The following is a 21165-nucleotide window of genomic DNA, read 5'->3' as shown; positions in this document are numbered from 1 at the left end:
AAAATTCAACCGAAGTTTTTCTTGTAAAAGATAACATATTTTAGTTATCTTTGCAATTAAATTTATTCAATTGGGAGCTACTGCTTTTTGGCACCATAAAATTTTTCTATTAAGCAAGCGGCCCAAGTGCCTCTGGAATAAGCCAGTTGAACTGATCACGGTTTTCCGGTGTTCTGTTTTTGTTAAGTTGGTTTTACTCTATCAACACGGTTTTTCTTTTCTCATCTCAATTGCAAAAAAATATTCCTTTTACGCGTTGCATTCCGAAATCCTTCAAACTGGAAAGATACATTGTAAAAACTTTAAAATAAATATCTTCGGGACGCGACTTCTCATTTTTGCTTTAGAAATTGAATAATTGCACTACAAAATCGAAAAACAAGAATTTAAATTGTATGCAATTCCCTTCTATACTATTAATCAGCGGAATAATTAGTTGTTTACCTTTCGTTCAATGCGCCTATACTTGTTCAATTAAAACTGGCTCAAACGATCAGGTTTGCTGTTATCATGCAGTAGAAAATGCCGTCTTAAGCACCCATAGTGGAGTTCGAAAGGCTTTTTGTCTGAGTACCCAATTATGTGGGTCCATTCGGACATAATCTGCCGATTATGATGAAGAGACCCTCAAATGATCTATTCATGGGTATTAAATTGAAAGATTAATAGGTCTAGCTGTTATTTTTGTTAATGATGAAAATATCAACTAAAATCAGTTTCGATTCAGTCGTTTGATTTGCTTTTGCGATTAATTGGCGTCATTAAATCGCAAAATAGATACTTTGTAGGTCCGTTTTGTTTCTGTGCCAAATGAGCAGTTTTGAATGTAACGTGTCTCCTTTCTGTTGTCAAAATTCTCTGAATATGTAAAAAAAAATTGGCATTTTATTTAAAGTATAAAGTATCATAAGTTCAGGAAAAATATCCCTTTTTTGTTGTCCAGTGGACGTCGATCAAAACCTTATATACGCGTCGCCATATGAAGCATTCAACCTTTATATTGGAACGTTTCCTCGGACGAAATTAGTATATCTTCATTCATGCACACAGAAAATTTGAGATGGACCGTAGCTGGTAGCATAAGAATATATTGAATTGATTTTGGTGCTTCAAAATATGCTCAATTTTACGCACACGGCTGCGCATTTTTCACGCAGCGCCAGCAAAGAATAAATAATTGATTTGTTAGTTTTAGTAAAGCAGAATTTATATTATATGCCTCTGCTTTTTCTAATGTTTTAAACATACAAGTTTCAGCTTTAATATCGAAGACTATTCTTACACTGAAAGGGTTGGGTGGGTTTCACATCACTGGATTTTGAAAATGCCGAAAGCAACACAAGCGGTTAGTAGAATTGTAGTTTTTTTAAATACTTTTTAAATGTTAAAAAGAATATTTTTAAAATCTCGCTGAATTTGAAGTATTGCGATTGATTACTGGCAGATCTGTTGAAAATGCGTATTTATATTCGCCGAATCTCTCCAGTGAATATTTCAGTTATTGATCAGAGTCTAACCAGGTCACTCTTCAGGCATAACGTGGTCGTCTTCCAGATCAGATCTCTGAAGTTACCCTTGTCTGGGCTAAATTATTGGCAGGCTTGCCAATGGCTTACTATCGAATGAGTAACCTTTTTGCATCCACGTTTTGTCAGAGAAATTCTGATTTTTTTAACATCTGAATCTTTTAACTTCAAACAGTTTTATGGGGAATGAAAACTCATTGAAAAAGCGTTGGTTGTTCCAAACGAAGTGGTAATTCTAGCTATAGCACATAAAATGCAGGTCGGCAACCGAAGTTGCTCTCATTGCATTAGTTGTAGAGCAGTAATACACTGTTACCTCCTTTGCAATGACAAATTAACTCGATTACTATATTCTGATGCTATCAAACTTTTCAACACCAATATTCCTCTATTATAAATTTAAGTTGTCGATACTTGTTCCAAGCCCACTTGTGGGAGGGAGGAACTATATGCTCAACTGGTTTTTTGGTACAGTCAATTTTGGTCGATCGATATATTTATTGCACAGAGTTGTGAGTGGTATCACTATAAAGCCCGCCCAATCTAGAGTGCGAAATCAAAAGGTGTTTTTTCGAAGAATATTTTTTTTTCGGGGAGTTACCGAGGTTTGAATTTTTGTGATCAATTCAGTTTTCACATTGATTTCGTTCACATTTTCAGACTTCTCTTAAAGAGTTTTGGTTAAATTCTGCACAATTATGTAAACATTTTTAAAAAATTATGGGTTTTAGTATCTAGTAAGCGATATCGAGGCGCTTTGAGATTTCGGAGAAAAAGACAATGTTGGATTTGGATCTCGATTTTTGGGTATGAAGAACCATTTTTTGTTTTTTTTTTCCTTTTTTTGGTAATTTTTCATTTTTTCGTTTTTTTCTTTTGAATCTTTGGCGAAGTATAACAATTGCAATGCGTTTGTTGAAAGGGTGAATATATGCCGTTGTCTGAATTGGTCTGTGGCAAGTAAAGATACTGTTGACCTTGACATCTAAACTATTTTGTTCATAGTTTTGTTGTTAATGGGTCCTATTACCGACTGGTCTCGCTGAAGAGCTCAAGAAGACTAACTGAAAAATAAGAAACTACCTAGTTTAAAGTTCGTAGCTTGTGGTTTCTATCAACGAACAATATGTTTTCCGAAAATATCTGTGAATTTTGAGTTCTGATTATTTCTGCCTTTTCTGTTGTCTTGCCACTCAATCGCATTGATTAAGGAGTTACTAAGTCAAAAATAAGCCAGTCATGAGCCCTACTTTTCTTCAATGATAGCTAAATCAAAGATAAAGAACTTAAGATAACACGCTATTATTTCGTGAAAGTTTTGAGTGTAATCTTTATATTTGGTTTTCCATTCATTTTATATTTTTTTGGCTATGAGATGTTCTCTTCTGTAAGTCTGTTTCAGTCTGAGTATATAGAGATCACACTGATTGCAGTAGTGTCATAGGTGAACTTTAAGAACGGCTGAATTTTGAGTTCTGAGAGTTTGGCATCCAATCTAATTTAATGAATTTTCCTTGAAAAAGTTAGAAACAAACTTTAAATCTAAATTATTTTCAACTGGATGGTGCTGAAAATCATCATGCTGAAAATGACGCCATTTAGTTTCGATAAAATTTTGTGTTTATTAAAATTAAATGGCTTCAATTAAAGAGCGACTTTTTAGTTTTCTCTATTTATGGTTTTTCACGTTTTTTTTGTTAAATTTGATTTTTTGCAGTCGAACTTATCAGCTTTTATTTGCTGGCAAGTATGACTGATTTCTTTGAGTGGCGTAGCTTGAAAAATTGAACTTGTTGATTCAACAGAACCGTTTCTAAATCTTGTTTCAAAAATAATAACAGATTTTGCGATAATTTTTTACCTATAATGTTGCGTTTCCAATTCGTAAATTCATCTGATTGACAAGATGTCCTATCTGAAAGTATTTTATGGTTTTATTTTGTTAGGAGCTACTGTAATGATTTTTTGGTTAGCACAAAATTTTTTTTAAGAAATTGGAGTTTTTTCTCAGGCTGTTTCTTGTTTTTTACTCTCCGCATATATTTGTTGAACTGAACTGTTGGCTAATTTCTGCGAGCAACTTTTTCGAAATTTCCAAGTGTAAACTTGAGTTACTTCAACTTTGACTTACCTCTTGATATATTAGCCTGCTTAACCTCTATTTGAATTTGATCTGATTATGCATTTTTAAATAAAACTTCTATGTGGGCGCAGTGGTCATTTTTCTCCCAAATTTTTGTTTTTTTTCTGACAAAATCAGTTGTTCTCCTGATAGTTTCTTTTATTTGAGGAGTTGGATTGAAGTTGATTTCTTGTATGTCTTTTCGTTGGTTCGTTGGTTATATTTATTGAAATGAAAACAATGATCTTACTGGCATGCTATTTTTGTAGAGACGTCTGTGCTTTTTGAGAATCTATCGGAGCTCAAATAGAATCTTCCTGCTTCAATTAGTAGACATTACGTCGCCAATCCAACAAATTCAGCGATGTCCGCGTTTGAGAACACGAGTGACACTATTTTATCACTCCATCTCTTGTGCGATAAAATTAGTTAAATTGCGGAAAACAGTGAAAAAAAGCTGCAGACAATCGTTACGAAATTTCGTCAATGATCTGAAAAATTTAGGTTTTATGTCACAAATGTCCGAAATTTGTTAGCAGGGGAATGATCATCAATGTCGGCAATTTCGAGATTGACTATTCTATGCTGCGCTCCACATTAAAGTTTATAATCCGCTCTAACACTGGACTCAGTAGCGATAATTTTATAGCTGTTTCTTTTTATAGATAAAAGTAGCTTTTTGATTGCTTTAGTAAAAATCCTTTGTGCTGTTGGTCTTAGATAGAAAAGCCTTTTGAGTATATTAATGAAAATCTGCAGTGCTGGCTTTTATTGATAAAATTGGTCGTATTATTTTGATGAAAATTCATCAGTGCTGTTTCACTTCAAAAATAAAATTGATTCACGATTAATTTAACAAAAATCCCCCCGCGCTATTATCTTTTTTCCAGCTGAATTTAGGGTAGGCAAACAGATTGTTAAAGTGATAAAGCCAATAAAAATAAAGTGAATTCATGAAGTTTTCAGAAATTTCTTCTACTGTGTTGAAGCATCCAATTCCTAAATTCATCTGATTGACAAGATGTCCTATCTGAAAGTATTTTATGGTTTTATTTTGTTAGAAGCTACTCTAATGATTTTTTGGTTAGCACAAAAGTTTTTTTAAGAAATTGGAGTTTTTTCTCAGGCTGTTTCTTGGTTTTTACTCTCCGCATATATTTGTTGAACTGAACTGTTGGCTAATTTCTGCGAGCAACTTTTTCATAAGTTCCAAGTGTAAACTTGAGTTACTTCAACTTTGACTTACCTCTTGATATATTAGCCTGCTTAACCTCTATTTGAATTTGATCTGATTATGCATTTTTAAATAAAAATTCTATGTGGGCGCAGTGGTCATTTTTCTCCCAAATTTTTGTTTTTTTTCTGACAAAATCAGTTGTTCTCCTGATAGTTCCTTTTATTTGAGGAGTTGGATTGAAGTTGATTTCTTGTATGTCTTTTCTATGGTTCGTTGGTTATATTTATTGAAATGAAAACAATGATCTTACTGGCATGATATTTTTGCAGAGACGTCTGTGCGTTTTGAGAATCTATCGGAGCTCAAATAGAATCTTTCTGCTTCAATTAGTAGACATTACGTCGCCAATCCAACAAATTCAGCGATGTCCGCGTTTGAGAACACGAGTGACACTATTTTATCACTCCATCTCTTGTGCGATAAAATTAGTTAAATTGCGGACAACAGTGAAAAAAAGCTGCAGACAATCGTTACGAAATTTTGTCAATGATCTGAAAACTTTAGGTTTTATGTCACAAATGTCCGAAATTTGTTAGCAGGGGAATGATCATCAATGTCGGCAATTTCGAGATTGACTATTCTATGCTGCGCTCCACATTAAAGTTTATAATCCGCTCTAACACTGGACTCAGTAGCGATAATTTTATAGCTGTTTCTTTTTTATAGATAAAAGTAGCTTTTTGATTGCTTTAGTAAAAATCCTTTGTGCTGTTGGTCTTAGATAGAAAAGCCTTTTGAGTATATTAATGAAAATCTGCAGTGCTGGCTTTTATTGATAAAATTGGCCGTATTATTTTGATGAAAATTCATCAGTGCTGTTTCACTTCAAAAATAAAATTGATTCACGATTAATTTAACAAAAATCCCCCCGCGCTATTATCTTTTCTCCAGCTGAAATTTGGGTAGGCAAACAGATTGTTAAAGTAATAAAGCAAATAAAAATAAAAGCGAATTCATGAAGTTTTCCGAAATTTTTTCTACTGTGTTGAAGCATCCAAATTTGAACACAAAATGTTCGAAGCAATTAAAACAACTAGGCTAATTTCTTACTATAAGCCGCGGATGTTAGTGACGTTTAAATTGCGGATAATAAAGACACGGATAATGGTGACATAAATTGCGGATAAAAGTGATATTAAAGATGCAGACAATAGCGACCCCGACCATAGTGACAATGACACCAAAACTGCAGAAATTAGAGACAATCGAATCGCGGAAAGTAGTTTGCTTAGCGCAGATATTAGGGACATAATTTTGCGGACAATAGTGACAAAAATCTGTCCGCTCTTCTTGCGTGTCATCAAAATCCGCAATGGCGGACATCTGTGACAAAGACTTTCCATTTTGAGCAAATTTTAACTAATTTCCTTTACTGTGACTGTTGCAAGCGAAAACCTATAAAGTTTGTCTTAAAACATGGAACAAATTTGCTCACACAAGATGTAGGATTGGCGACGTAATGGACTGCTGAGACACTATTATGGATGAGTGGGTCGGAAAATGGTGTGCCTTCGCACATTAGCGAATCTCCTTGTTTCGTTTTATAAGCAGATAGAACAGAACTATTTCTGTTTATCTGATTAAGAACGAAATTTTCAACAACAAAATTTTATTCAAAAATTTTTTTCGGAAAGTTTTATTGTTTCTGAATATAGTACTTTTCCAATGATGATGGTTTATCTTTGCCATTTTTACATATATATGGAATTTGAGCAATGTAACACTTACTGCCGTAAAAAATCTCAAATATTTATCAAGGGTTCTTATACGTTTTATAGCTTCGTCATTTTAATCCCACTTGTTCGTTTATCCAGAAATTGATTGGCAATTTGAACGCTTATGACTCTTCGACCTTCAGACCTATTGTTCCAAAAAGATTGTTGTTTTCCTCTGTCAGTTGCATCCATTTCTCATGGCACCTGTCGTGTCTGACCATTGTGTAATTTCACCAAATCGCAAACAATTTTCCAACTCGACATTTTTGTAACGACCAATCATGAATCATGAGTATTGAATAATTGAATTTTTTGTTAACCTGGCATTTGTTCAACCTCTTAAAGTTTTATGATCCTTTGATATTTAATAGCTTGTTATACTCAAATGACATTTCCCTTAAGTTCTCCATAGTTTTGAATTACATTACTCTTGAAACATGAAAAAATTCGTGCCACTGTCCTGTCTTTATTCATTACTGTTTGTGATACCATCCTCTGTTTTACTATATTATGTTGCAAATACTGAAAACGCAAATATTTTGGGATGAAATATTTTTCTTAGTTTCAAACTTGGTGGAGAATTTTATTTTAATTCTCAAAGGTTTTATTCTTTGTATTTGTGTAGTGTAATTTGAGGAACATTTTCTGGGAATTTGCATTGTAATTCAAAAAAGCAAAACAATTTCTCCGGATATTCTTGATTCTGATGTGATTCAAATCGTGGGATTCGGACAAAAACATAAAATATTGGAACAAAGAGGCTCGGTAATATGCGTTCGCACCTATTGTTCTGAACCCAGCTCATCCAAATTTTCACATTTTTGTTCTAACTTTCTACAGGATAAAGAAAAGATAGGAAACTTTAAAAGTTCACGTACTGTTCTAAAATTTTCTGTTTGAGTGAAAAATATGGAAAATTGTAACAAACCCAAACGACCATTTGAAATGAATTATGCCGCACTAGAGCATTGCTATCAGTTAGACTACAAGACGAGGCAAAGAGCAAACTGAAACGACAACTGAATGCATTCATTTTGACCAAAAACTTTAGTAACAAAGCCAACATACCAGCAGTAAAATTAAAACAAACGGTTATTTTTTGTTCGTTAGAAAGCAGACGCAACTTGCTTTTAATGAGACTAGTTAAGAAGTCAACAAAGAAACAAAAAGTAACAAAAGTAGATATTAAAAACACGCTAAATTTTCAGAATTCAAACGATTTCAAAAATCATATTAATCATTAAATTTCAACTGAAGAAAATGGACAGATTAACATATAACTTTTAAACAAACTTTTTTACGAAAACACACATGTTGAAGCCATTGAAAAACTACGCTAGATAAAGAAGAGCTTATACTTGATCAATTTAGACAATCAGTTATAACATGAAACCAGTAAAAAGATTATTGTTCGCTTCACGGAAAAATTGGACTGATTTTGTTATTTAAGACACTAACAGACAACAAAGAAAATTTAAAATTGGCAAAAAATGAAAATAATTGGTCAATGTCACACTGATATTTTAAACAGCAGATAGTTCAGAGTCATTAAAACTACTAGATATCAGCTGCAATTATTAAATACCTTCGATAATTCCATGTGAAATTAAAGACGCCTCTTCTATTGTTCAGAGCAAGCCATACAACTACAAAAACAAGTGCGAAAGCCAGCAAAAAGGCAACTTTCAATATGAAATGAATGAGATGACACTGTTGAAGTTGTCACCAAATTCAGCAGTAAATTGACTTGTCATCAATGTCAAAAGGTGACCTGACAACAAAAAGAGCTGTAGTTTTAGACAAAAATCCAGAAATCATAAAACTACTAAATGCGAATTCGTTTTTATCAAAGTCATATAATCTTAAATTGAAACAAAGCATTGGTAACCAGAATAGATTTTGCTACGATAGCAAAAGTACATCTGACTTATCGTTAATAGGGCTAAAATTTGACAAAGCTGAATAAGCAAGCTTTTTTGAAAACCGTTCTATTCAAAACCATGAGGGCCATTAGATGTCAGTTAAAAGCATTAGATAGGTTCAATTACACCTCTTTAAGGGAACCGATTGGACTTTTGATTGATAACACTAAGCCATAAGACTTTAAAAACTGCATGCAAAACAAAAGATTTTCTGTTAATTTTTACCAAAATAAATTCTCGTAGCAAAACAAATTCTCCCAAAACTTAATGTATATTAGTTGGGCCGCTTTTGAACGTAAATGGGATCTTTAATTATGAGATTTTTGATATCAAACCTTACAAAGGCTGTTACCCCAATACAATCATTTTAAATATAAAAAACCCTGGATGAGCGCACCTATGGCTATGGCTACACATCTATTACTACTACTTTTCGTCTCATTCCATTCACGCAGAAAATGTTCTAAATACAGCTCGACGACGTCAAAAAGATAAGAACATAATTGAAAGGCTTGAAAAGAATTTAGCTGATTCACTTGAACTAGATAAGACAGTATATCTGAACTCTTTCGCAGGTTTAACTCTGACAGAAGTTTTTCAAAATCTTAAGAGCTTTCGTCGTATTCCTGATCTGCCCACTAAGATGAAGTTTGCTGGAAACAGTATTTCTGGACCGTTGAAAATTGCCAATGCTTTCAATCAACATTTTGCATCTGTTTTCAGAGAGGATACGAGCCCTCTTTCAGTGCCACTCGCTTCAGCAGACCCCACAATTTGTCTAGAAGATATATATTTCACTAACAGTGAAGTAAAATCAATGATCTTTAGTTGTCATTCGGGTTCTGAGTCCTACGATAAATTGCAGCCAATCTTATTGAAAACGTTTTCACCTGCCATTGTCCCAGTTGTTACTGAGATATTTAACAAAATTATAATTCAGCAAGAATTTCCAAAGAGCTGGAAGAAAGCAATAATTAAACCCCTGCATAAAAAAGAGTCGAGAATTGACATAGAAAATTACAGACCAGTGTCAATGTTGTGTGCGCTTTCCCTAATTTTCGAGAAATTACTGTATAGAAAATTTAGGGATCGTTTATGGAAAAATTTAGACAATCGCCAGCACGGTTTCAGGACCAAGCATTCTACTATCACTCAAATGATCCAGTATTGTGAAAAAATTTTTCGTTGTTTGAATGCTAAAGAGTCTGCTTTAAGCGTTTATCTCGATATTGCAAAAGCGTTCGATACAATTAATCACAATGCAATTTTGTTGAAGCTTACGCATTTTGGATTTGATAACCAATTTCTCAAGTTTTTTGCAGATTATTTGTCAAATAGAACGCAGTGCGTGTTTGTTAAAGATGATTATTCGTCAGAGTTAGCTGTTACGAGTGGTGGTCCACAGGGTTCAGTGTTTGCGGTTTTTATGTTTGCTGTGTACATTAATGACCTTCCATCTCTAATGGAGAACAGCACATATCTTTTCGCCGATGACACAAAAATTATTGGAAGTCAAATGAATTTATTTTCACTACAAAATGATTTAAACAAAGCAATTAAATGGTCAAAAGAAAACAGAATGCAATTCAACAATGCAAAGTTTGAAGCTATATGTTTTGATGTAAAAAAGTTAGATCAGTGTAGTGTCCACTTGTATGCAGACGATACAGAAATTACATGCAAATCTTCGGTGAATGATCTTGGTGTAGTAATTACTAATAACTTGAAATGGGACAGTCATATCAATCAGCGGCTGTCAAAGGCACAACAAAAGCTTTTTTTCTTGAAGAGAAACGTTCCCTTTTCTACAAATACGAAAGTAAAAGTAAGTTTATACAAAAGTTACATTTTATCAATTCTCCTGTACGCGTCAAATGTATGGTTCTCGAATTGGCCAAATTGCAGAAAACTCGAAAAGATGCAAAGACGAGCGCTCAAATGGGCTTTGAATAAGAAATTTTTTACAGATAGTGACTGCAATCAGAGCCTCATTTACAACAATTTGTTGCCGATCAGTTTTCTTTTGGTTCGAAATGATCTTCTTATGCTGAACAAAATTTACAACTGTGATACTGCCCTTAAGTTTGATGATTATTGGAAAGTTTTCAAGGGACCACGCAGTAACCGTTCTGCAGCAAAACAATTTTTGAAGACCAATTTTAATTGGACGAAATCAGTCAAATTCGAAGAGTATTTTGTCTTGAGAGTTGTGAAATATGCAAATGTTCTCTCTCAGCGAAATGACATCTCAACTTTTGACTGGACATGTCCAACAGTGTTATTTCGGAAACAGCTGAACTCGCTGTTGAAATTAAAGGCTTTGAACTTTAAATACTATCAGTATCCTGTTAATTGGTCCTGTTTCTAATTAGTTAACAAAGTGATTCCCGCATCGCGGGTACCAAGTCAATTTAATAATAATAATAATAATAATAATAATAATTAGGAGCACTAAATTGTTCAAAATCTTAGAGTAAAATACAATTTGTCATAAAAATCTTGAATTGAATAAAATGCCGCTGAATTTGAACAAAATCCCTTTAATTGTCAGGTATTCGCAATTTTGAGTTTTTAAAAAGTGATAGCTCCTCGAAATCATCGGAAATTTTTTCAATGTTTTTTTTTCGCTTCAGTGTTTCTCTAATGATACCACCTACAAATCCCCACGAAGATTATATCGATCGGCCAAAATTGACTGAACCCAAAAATCCATTTGAGCGTATAGTTCCAACCTCCGGTCGAAACACTTAAAACCTTTCCTGAACAGTGGCATAATGCCTTCGCACGCTTTCGATTATTACAGCAGACATAAATTTGTGGTCATACTGTAACAAAAAGCGGTATCCTAAAAAGCAGCTCTTGCATGAACTCAGATCAAATCCATTAAATCCTTTCCGGTGGTAAATTTATTGTCCCAATTGAGCTGTAGAGAAAATGTTCTCGTATTCTCCAGCTTGTGGTGTGGTCTTGGTTTTAGGTACTTTTCCAAAAAAATGAGAGAATTGGCTTTGAGTTTGGTTGTAGGGGTGTAAGGACCCGGAGTTAGGTTGTTTATAAATGTGAAATGAAGGTTCCTGCTGTAAAATTGTGCGCTTCACATAGAAATTGGAGCGTGACAAAAAGAAGAGCAACTTTTTTTTTACTAAAAAGCCGCAAAGAAGGATCGTGATTCGAATGTGATTAGTGAGGGTGTAGGAAATGATATAAACACGCGGGGGAAAAACATATAAAACACACGCGGGAAAAACATATAAAACACACGCGGGAAAAACATTTTTTAAACTTGAGTAACGCTTCAATTTTTTTGGAATTAGCGTTCAAATGATCACTATTTTTTTAATCAATATTTTCTTTTGTACAGGAAGTGGACAAGTACAAGAGTAAGTTGCCAGAGTTACTACCCCCAGACCAGACTGAAGATGCGAAGGCAAAGAGGAAGAAGTTGTTCACAGATTGGGATCCGAATGGGAACAAGAAACTGAGTCTGGCAGAGGTGGACTTGGGATTGAGACAGATGCAACTGCACAAAGTGTTCAGGAAACCAGTCATCATCAGGTACGTACAAGTCAATACTTGACAATTATATATACTCGTACTTGCAGTTGTTTTCCACAAAACTTGTCACCAGAATATTAACTAAACTGGCCCAATCATGATTTTACATAATTAAAACATTTTTCAGCCGAAACGTGATGCAAAAGATTGGTTTGCTAAAAAAAACTACTTGCCAAGTAATGAAAGGGCAGAAAATTGAACACTTTTTTTCAAACAAAATATCAAAAGAATTGTGAAGCGTTGTTAGCTTTGTTAGCTCGTTAAGTGAAATCAACAACAAGCAATCAAGAGACATTTACAGAAGCTTCCTCTTTTTGCGTCCTGTCTGTGGGACTAGACGAAGTGCCTAATATCCGGTGAGATTGTTCCTAATACCCCCTCCAATCGGTCCCCCAAGTTTTCTGGGGCGGTTTGCCTGTGAAAACAATCGACTTACAACATAAAAAGTCTTTATTCGTTGGGGTAGTTTTCCAAAATTTGTTCCCCAACCTGATATTTTTATTTTTAAAACGAAATACAACTTAAGAAACGGAAGTTTCGACGAGAGTGGTGCAACGCAATTAGAGAATGTAGGCACACAAAGCGAACCACAAAACTCTGAAACCAGCAAAGACATGCATACGGGTTTGACTCAGGAATAGCAAAAAGTTAGTGTTAAAGATTTTTTTCACGTAGCTGCAGTCACAGTTTTTTTCTGCCAAGCTCTACAGGATCAAATACTAGAAAACTGCAATCAGTACACCAAAATAAGATATCTGGGTTTGGGGTTAGAGCACGATGCTTGCTTCAATTCAAAATAAATTTGGGCATATTCAAAATACAAAGAGCAGTTGGGCAGCCATCGTAAAATTAACACAAACCTCTCAAATGAAATAGACAATCTATTGGTCTCCTGTGATTCCACTTCTAGTCAATTGAATCATTAATATTTTGAACGTGTTGATCTCTCAATAAAATCCTTGTAACCGAGGAGGCAAGAAGCAAAAGCGCAATCAAGACAAACGTCTCGCAGAAAGTTTTATCGTTGGAACACCGGTGAACATGGGAAGATTTAGTCAGAAATTGTCTCCATGAAACAATCAAAGAGACAGAGAACTCACAGCATTCAAGAAATATCGGTCAGAGAAAAAACGTTGTGCTTACAAGGCCAATTTGGCCGAGCCGCTAAATATTCAGCTTCTGAAGGTCTCGCACCCGATAACAAAGCTACATTCAAAGCACTGGAAAGTTTACACCCGAAAGAACTGTTACCCGGTGTCAGTATACCTGACAACATTGCATCCAATGACAACGCTTTCCAATTCATTGAAAACGTAGTTTAGAACAACTGAAGACATTCAGCAAGCACACTGCAACCGGTCCGTCTAAGATATTTCCAGAACATCTTCAGTACGCAGTAGACTGCACTGCACCTGATCGGTCTGAGTTTGCTCTGAAAGCGATAACAAAGTTTGTAAACATTGGTAGCAGCGGACTCTTTTCTGCTTTTATTTCCAAAGCACTCTGCTGAGCTTCACTCACAGCTTTATCCAAAAAAGAAAAGCGGGGTGCGTTTGATAGCAGTTGGCAAAGAGTTGCGACGCCTCATAGCAGAATGCTTGGCAAATGAAGCCAATTCAGAAGCAATTGAGTTGGCTGATTGTTTGCAATTGGGAACCGGCACTAGCGGAGGCGATGAGGCAAACATTCACCCGTCGCAAATTACATACGATAACATAGTTAGCGCTCAGTCGCACGAAGGTGTGCTTCAAATTGATTTCCAAAACGCTTTTGACTTAGTCAAGCGTTCATAGTTTTTAAAAACAACTTATGATTTTATTCCTGGAATTGCCACCTTCACCAATTTTTTATACTCCCAGCACACACACCACTCTTTTATAACATTGCAGTCATTCAAAACGAATCGGTTGTTCAGCAGGGTAATCCGTTGGAACCGATATTGTTCTCCTTGACGTTGTGGCCAGTCATACAGAAGATCAAGAATTCAGTTCCGAGTTACAGCACACTTGGTACTTAGAGGATGGGTTTATTGCTGGGTCTGAAGATCAGATCAAGCAAACACTTGCAATCCTAGCCAATTAAGGCCCTGACAGAGGTCTAATCTTGAGAAAAGACAAATGTTAGCTGCGGTCAATTAAAGAATTACCCTCCCTTGATCAGGCAGTAAAAAGGAATTTGGGAAACGGTTTTGAAGTTCTGTTGCTGCAGTTGGTTCAAAAGAATTTTTTTTCTTGTTGGAAGAGGAGAATTCGAAAAATTTTATCTGCTGCACAATTTACATCCCCTCAACGATCCTCAATGTGCATTGGGTGTCCTCCGTTACAGTTTGGGAACTCCGATACTAATATACTCTTTACGAACTAACTCTCCATCAAACGAGAAGCTCGAAGTATTGAAAAGTTTCAATGGCAGCCATAGAGAAGTGTTGGACCAAATTGTTGGCTCGATTATTGTTGATGACGCATGAAAACACTCTTCTTTACCTATCAGTTTGTAAGAACTACGCTTCAGACAATCAGAGGAGCAATACAAAGGTGCTTTTGTGGGCTTAATTATAGCCTCAGACGAGCTGTCAACAAAATAACAAGTAGGCGTCCCTCAGAAAGTGACACTTTTAAACACCTACCCCTTAGTCTGGAACTGTTCAATCTACTTTTTCACATGCAAAAGAAGATCCAAGAAGCACTTGATAAAGATAAACTTGCTGTCCTAATAAGAAATCAAACTTCAACTAGCAAAAAAGCAAGACTCCAATCACTATGCCTGCCTCATTCCGGTGCGTCGCTTGCTGCGCCTCCAATTCCCGCTATAGATCTAGACCTTTCGGCTAAGGAATATCAAGTCAGTGTCAAGTACAGGCTCGGGATCGCGGCTCATGATCAAGAAAGAAAACGTCCTTACTGCAAGTCTGGTACATTGAACACATTTGGTGACCATGCAGTTGCCTGCCATGGAAGGGGGGATACGCTTTCAGGGCACGATAGAATTCGCGATTAAATAGCTTCCACTTGTTCAGCAGCTAAGTTGTCTCCAGTATTTGAAAAACGCAATCTCATTGCGGAAAATAACTCACGCCCAGGAGACGTCTAACTGCCTTCTTTGAAGTCTGGCCAATCTGCTGCTCTAGACATAACAGGGACTTCCTCTCTGCAACCGATTATTGTTTCTCATGCGGCAGAGAAGTCTGGCTATGCAATTAAAGCTGCTGAAGATGGAAAATTTGCTCAGTATGAAAAAAGTTGTGATCAACAAGGAATTTTGTTTGTCCTTCTCGCAATGGAAATTTTGGACGGTCTGTTGAGGACTCAGAAGAAGGCCTTACTGCGCATTTCGTTGTTAGCTGATAGCAGAAATTATCAGTCAGTGGCACATTTCATTGCCTTCGACAGAGCACTTCAGTCACTTTCTGCTGTCATTATACAAGGATCAGCTACTATGCTGATGTCGTGAGCTCCGTAGTTGAACGCAGCAATCAGTTGAACATGTCTGATAAATAGCGACCCCATTATGTGGGACGCAATGTGAAGATAACTTTTCCTAGACGCAAAGATCCGAGAAAATATTGGTTCGAAAATAGGAAATATACAGCAAACATTCATATTTTAGATCAAGATAAGTCAAGAATATTTAGAAATGGAGAACACGCTGATTGAAATAAATCAAAGTTAATTTTTTTTAAAAAAAAATGTGAAGTCAGAACTGTTTTTGCTAAATCTAACTTTTGAGTGAAAAAGGTCCAGTTTAGGGTCCCAAACCTAAGACCAGTTTAGGATGCACTTTAGTACGTCAGGACTTTCGTCTGTGATCGGATCTGGCAGACCAAAAAGACCTAAATTCCCCGTCGTGCTACCCAATTCTTTGTGCAACTTTCAAACGACCAATTTTGTAGTTAAAAAATAGTACAACCAAGACTTCTGTTGCAAAATTTGTGCCATTTTATGCGACACAGGTTTTAGTACACGATGGTTGAAAATGAGGGAAGGGTTTTCTATTGAAAGGGTTATAAAAGTGTTTTTTAGCGGTCAAAGTACTAATTCGTAACGAATCAAATTTTGAGTTCTACTTTTCTTTTTATTGTATAGAGTCTATCTCATCAAGAAACTTCTTGTCTAGCTTGGCTAGGAGGAAAGTAGTCTTATTAATTTATTTGCTGGTTTTAAGCAAATAAACGTTTTTCATTCGCTATTTTGTTTTTATTCGGCTACGCCGGTAAAAAAGTGTATTCTTCAACTGTTTCTCACATAATCGGCTCAAAAAATGTAAATTTTGGCGGAGAAGATCTTATCGAGCTTACGTTTCTTAAAAAGACGGGTTCATCAAAATTAATCTTTTTTCATATATTGGTCCAGGTTTAAACCTTTATGAACAACCGATTGGTTTCTGCTCTTATTATTCTCATTAGCCGCAATTTTTGCGCAAATTATCGACAAATATAGAGAAAAACTTTTATTTTGAGAACAATAGTGTTGTTCATTTTACCTATAACGATACTGTCGTTAGTTTTACTTTCGAAACTTTTGTTCTGATTTTTTTGCTAACAATATAGCTAATTTTTTAATACCCTGTCTTTTTTTAATGAAAAATTGCATTAAGCAGGATTTTTATGCATTTGGTTATTTTTGGTATAATTCTATTTGGAAAAACAAACAAAGTCTGGCAGAGGTGGACTTCGGATTGATACAGATGCAATTGCACAAAGTGCTCAGTAAACCAGTCGTCATTAGGTACGTACAAATCAATACTTGGCATATAACTCTTTTTTGCGAGTTTATATATATATATATATATATATATATATATATATATATATATATATATATATATATAATAGCAATTGCGGCTGTTTTCTGCAAAACTTGTCACCAGAATTTTAACTAAACTGGTTCAATCATGATTTCGGATAACGAAAATGCTTTTCAGCTGACATGTGATGAAAAAGATTAATTTTCTAAAAAATACTTGTTAAGTAATGAAAGCTGCGCGGGCAGAAAAATGAAGTTTTCATCTCAAACAGAACATGAAAAAATTGTGAAGTCAGAATTAAATTATTTTTATTTAGCCTAATTTATGAGTAAAAGAAACCCATTTCAAGGTTCCAAATCTACACCAACTCCGATCAGACTATGACCATGCACGGAATTTGGCATTTGATCAAAACTGCCAGACCAAAAACACCTAAATTCACCGTCGTGCCACCCAATTATTTGTGAGACTTTCAGAACACCAATTTGATGTCACCAGAATAAAAGCAAAGCTGGCCCAATCATGATTTTACATAATGTAAACAGACAAAACTTTTCAGCCGAAACGTGATGCAATTGGTTTGCTAAAAAAACTACTTGCCAAGTAATGAAAGGAGAGAAAATTGAACACTTTTTTCAAACAAAATATCAAAAGAATTGTGAAGCGTTGTTAGCTTTGTTAACTCGTTAAGTGAAATCAACAAGCAATCAAGAGACATTTAGAGAAGCTTCCTCTTTTTGCGTCCTGTGTGTGGGACTAGACGAAGTGCCTAATATCCGGTAAGATTGTTCCTAATACCCCCTCCAATCGGTCTCCCATGTTTTCTGGGGCGGTTTGCCTGTGAAAACAATCGACTTACAACATAAAAAGTCTTTATTCGTTGGGGTAGTTTTCCAAAATTTGTTCCCCAACCTGATATTTTTATTTTTAAAACGAAATACAATTTAAGAAACGGAAGTTTCGACGAGAGTGGTGCAACGCAATTAGAGAATGTAGGCACACAAAGCGAACCACAAAACCCTGAAACCAGCAAAGACATGCATACGGGTTTGACTCAGGAATCGCAAAAAGAATTTGTTAATTGAAGGAAATTGAAGTCTTTATTTCAAACAAAATGTGAAAAGAATTGTGAAGTCAGAATTGTTTTGGCTAAAACTGAATTTTGAATAGTTTAGGAAGAGACCCAGTTTAGGGTCCCAAACATACGCCTAATTTAAAGTGACCTCTGATCAGACTATGTCCGGACTTTGGTCTCTGATCAGATCCGCCAGATCAAAAAGACCTAAATTCACCGCCGTGCCACCAAATTTCTTTTGAGCGACTTTCACAAGACCAATTTTGTAGTGAAAATATAGTGCAACCAAGACTTCTGTCGCAACTTTTGTGCCAATTTTTGCGCCATAAGTTTTAGTACACGACGATTGAAAATGAAGGAAGGGTTTTCCAATGAAAGGGTTATAATAGTGTTTTTTATCGGTCAAAGGAGTTGTTCGTGACGAACTGAATTTTTTGTGCGAGCTTTCCATTTTTTGTATAGAGTCTAACTCATCAAGAAATTTTTTATTTTGTTTCACTAGGGATCAAGTTGTTGTTGTTTTATCAATTCTTTTGCAAATAAACGTTTTTTTTCGCTATTTATATTCGACTATGCTGGTGTAAAAAAGTATTCTTTAACATTTTGTCACATAATCGGCTCTAAAAAGTTAAATTTTATCAGAGAAGATCTTATCGAGCTTACGTTTCTTAAACGATGAGTTCTTCGAAATTGCTTCTTTTTCATAGATTGATCTAGCTTTAAACATTTGTGAACAACCGATTGGTTTCTGCTCTTAATTTTCTTATTTTACACAAGTTTTGCGCGAATTATCGTCAAATATAGAGAAGAAAGTTTAATTTGATAACCATAGTGCTGTGGATTTTACCCATAACGATACATCATTGGTTTTATTTTGAACTCTTTATTCTGATTTTTCGGCTAAAAATATGGCTAATTTTTTTTATTACTCTGTCTTTTGATATTGAATATTTGCACCAAGTAGGATTTTTTTAATACCATTTTGTCTTTTTTCGTATAACTCTAACGGGAACAAGAGACTAAGTCTGGCAAAGTCGGACTTGGGATTGAGACGGATGCAATTGCACTAAGTGTTCAGGAAACCAGTCAGCATTAGGTACGTACCAATCAATACTCAACAATTATATATACCCGTATTGCAGCTGTTTTCCACAAAACTTGTCACCAGAATAGTAATTAAACTTGCCCAATCATGATTTTTTCTATTTAAAACACTTTTCAGCCGAAACGATTTGCAAAAGATTGGTTTGCTAAAGCAAAACTATCTGCCAAGTAATCAAAGGGCAGAAAATTGAGAAATTGACCTCTGATGAGACTATTTACCGACTTTGGTCTCTGATCAGATCGGCCAGACCAAAAAGACCTAAATTCACCCTCGTGCCACCCTATTATTTGTGCGACTTTCACAAGACCAATTTTGCTGTGCAAACATATTTCAACCAAGACTTCTTGTGCGACATTTTCTCCATTTTTTGCGACACAATTTTTAGTAGACGACGGTTGAAAAAGAAGGAAGGGTTTGTTATTAAAAAGGTTATAATAGTGTTTTTTTTATCGGTTAAAGGAGTTGTTCGTACAGAACTAAATTTTGTGTGCGAGCTCTCCATTTTTTCAGTAGTGTCTGGCTTGACTGGGAAGAAATTAGCTTTATCACTTGTTTTGTTGGTATTAATTAAATAAACGTTTTTTTGCTATTTGTTTTTATTCGGCTATGCCCGTATAAAAAAAGTATTCTTCAACTTTTTCTCACATAATCTGCTCAAAAAAAGTAAATGTTAGCAGAGAAGATCTTATCGAGCTTACGTTTCTTAAAAAGATGAGTTTTTCAAAAATCGCTTTTTTATAGATTGACCGAGGTTTAAACCGTCGTGAACTACCGATTGATTTCTGCTCTTTTTGTTCTAATTTTCTGCAATTCTTGCGTAAACTATCGACAAATGTAGAGAAAAACGTTTAGTTTGATATTGATAGTGTTTTTGATTTTACCCATAACTATACTGTCGTTGGTTTTAGTTTTCAACTCTTCGATCTGATTTTTCGGCTAAAATATTGCTAATTTTTTATTATTCTGTCACTTTTAATGAAAAATTTCACCAAGCAGGATTTTTTTTTACTTTTTTGTCATTTTTCGTAAAGTTAAGAACTAAGAGTTGATGGCACGATTTTTTGAACTGAGAAAAGAGCTGTATTCATTTCTGTTTCCGCAGAAATTTTCTGAGATAAAAATTGTTTTCGTGTTCTTCGCTAATTTAAGTTGTTTTATCCAAAAATCGTCATCTTTGTTTAATACGAATTTAAATTAGTGACAAAATATGTATTGCGCGCAGCATTCAAACATTTAACTGTCTGAAAGATTACACAGCAGCAGCGGCTTTTTTTATTTTGCTGCATGTTTTTGCAATCACAAATTTAGATTTTTTAATGGCATCGTCTTCTTCAGAATCGTTTCGAAATTTTGTTGTTTTGGTGGTCAGTTTCAGCTGTGTAATGCTTCATATCATCGCTCTATCACAGATAGGTCCCACTCATGTTAAAATAGTGCCTAAGAAAAGTTCATCATGCTTTACGGGGAAAGCTTGTAATCTTCAAGGTCTCGACTGTGTGTATTTTAAAGACTTCTTGCGTTTTGCCCATTTTTGTTGTTCTTTTTTAGTCTTGTGACCTAATTGCATTAAGGAGATGTCCAGTTGATCTACTAATGCTGTGAACATTAGCCTAATCGTTTTTTTTGGCTGACAACCAATGGATATTATGACTTTATAGTCGTATGCTTCTTCTGGAAATTGTATTGATCTGAAAAAAGATATAATGAAGCCTATTTCAGTTGTTAGCTAACTTTTTAAATTAATGGAAGTTATTCGTTTTCAAAACTATCGATGTTTTGTTGTTCTTTGCCCAGTATGTTGGTCTTTTCGTGAACTTGTTAAGAAGTGTCAAAAATTACAGGTCTCTACACGCAGGCAGTTTTTAATTTTTTGCGAAGGAGCCTTATTTTTCTTTTAACGGACGTTTTGATATTTTTCTGACTATGAGTTTTAATGGAAGTCTTGAGTTTTTCATACTCGTCAACATTTACAGTTCTTTTTGTTGTGTCTTCACGCTTTCTCTTTAAAAACAAAACTTATTGATGTTCAACTGAGGCGCAAGTGATTATATATTAGCCTTTCGTTATGGAGACAAGGTAACAAGTCGACAAAAAGAGGATCAAAGTCAGGCAATTATAAGAATCAAGTAAATTCAAAAGTCATAACAAACATTAAACTTACAAAT

General features: G+C 35.0%; 1 protein-coding gene across 1 annotated transcript in view; it reads left to right on the top strand.

Moving 5' to 3' along the window:
* The first annotated feature begins 1140 nt into the window (after positions 1 to 1140).
* The window catches only part of LOC142335225 (flagellar calcium-binding protein-like), a 28381-nt gene continuing 8356 nt past the window's right edge, over positions 1141 to 21165 (top strand). The window contains exons 1-2 of the mRNA XM_075383623.1: positions 1141 to 1345; positions 11884 to 12077. Of these exons, the coding sequence (XP_075239738.1) occupies positions 1325 to 1345; positions 11884 to 12077 (215 nt within the window). The 5' untranslated portion in view covers positions 1141 to 1324. The remainder of the gene's footprint in view (positions 1346 to 11883; positions 12078 to 21165) is intronic.

Source organism: Convolutriloba macropyga, chromosome 2, assembly GCF_964194025.1.
Source record: "Convolutriloba macropyga chromosome 2, txConMacr16.3, whole genome shotgun sequence".
In the NCBI taxonomy this organism is placed as follows: Eukaryota; Metazoa; Xenacoelomorpha; order Acoela; family Convolutidae; genus Convolutriloba; species Convolutriloba macropyga.
Note: the sequence above shows the minus strand (reverse complement) of the source record. Positions and strands in the feature narration are given on the sequence as shown.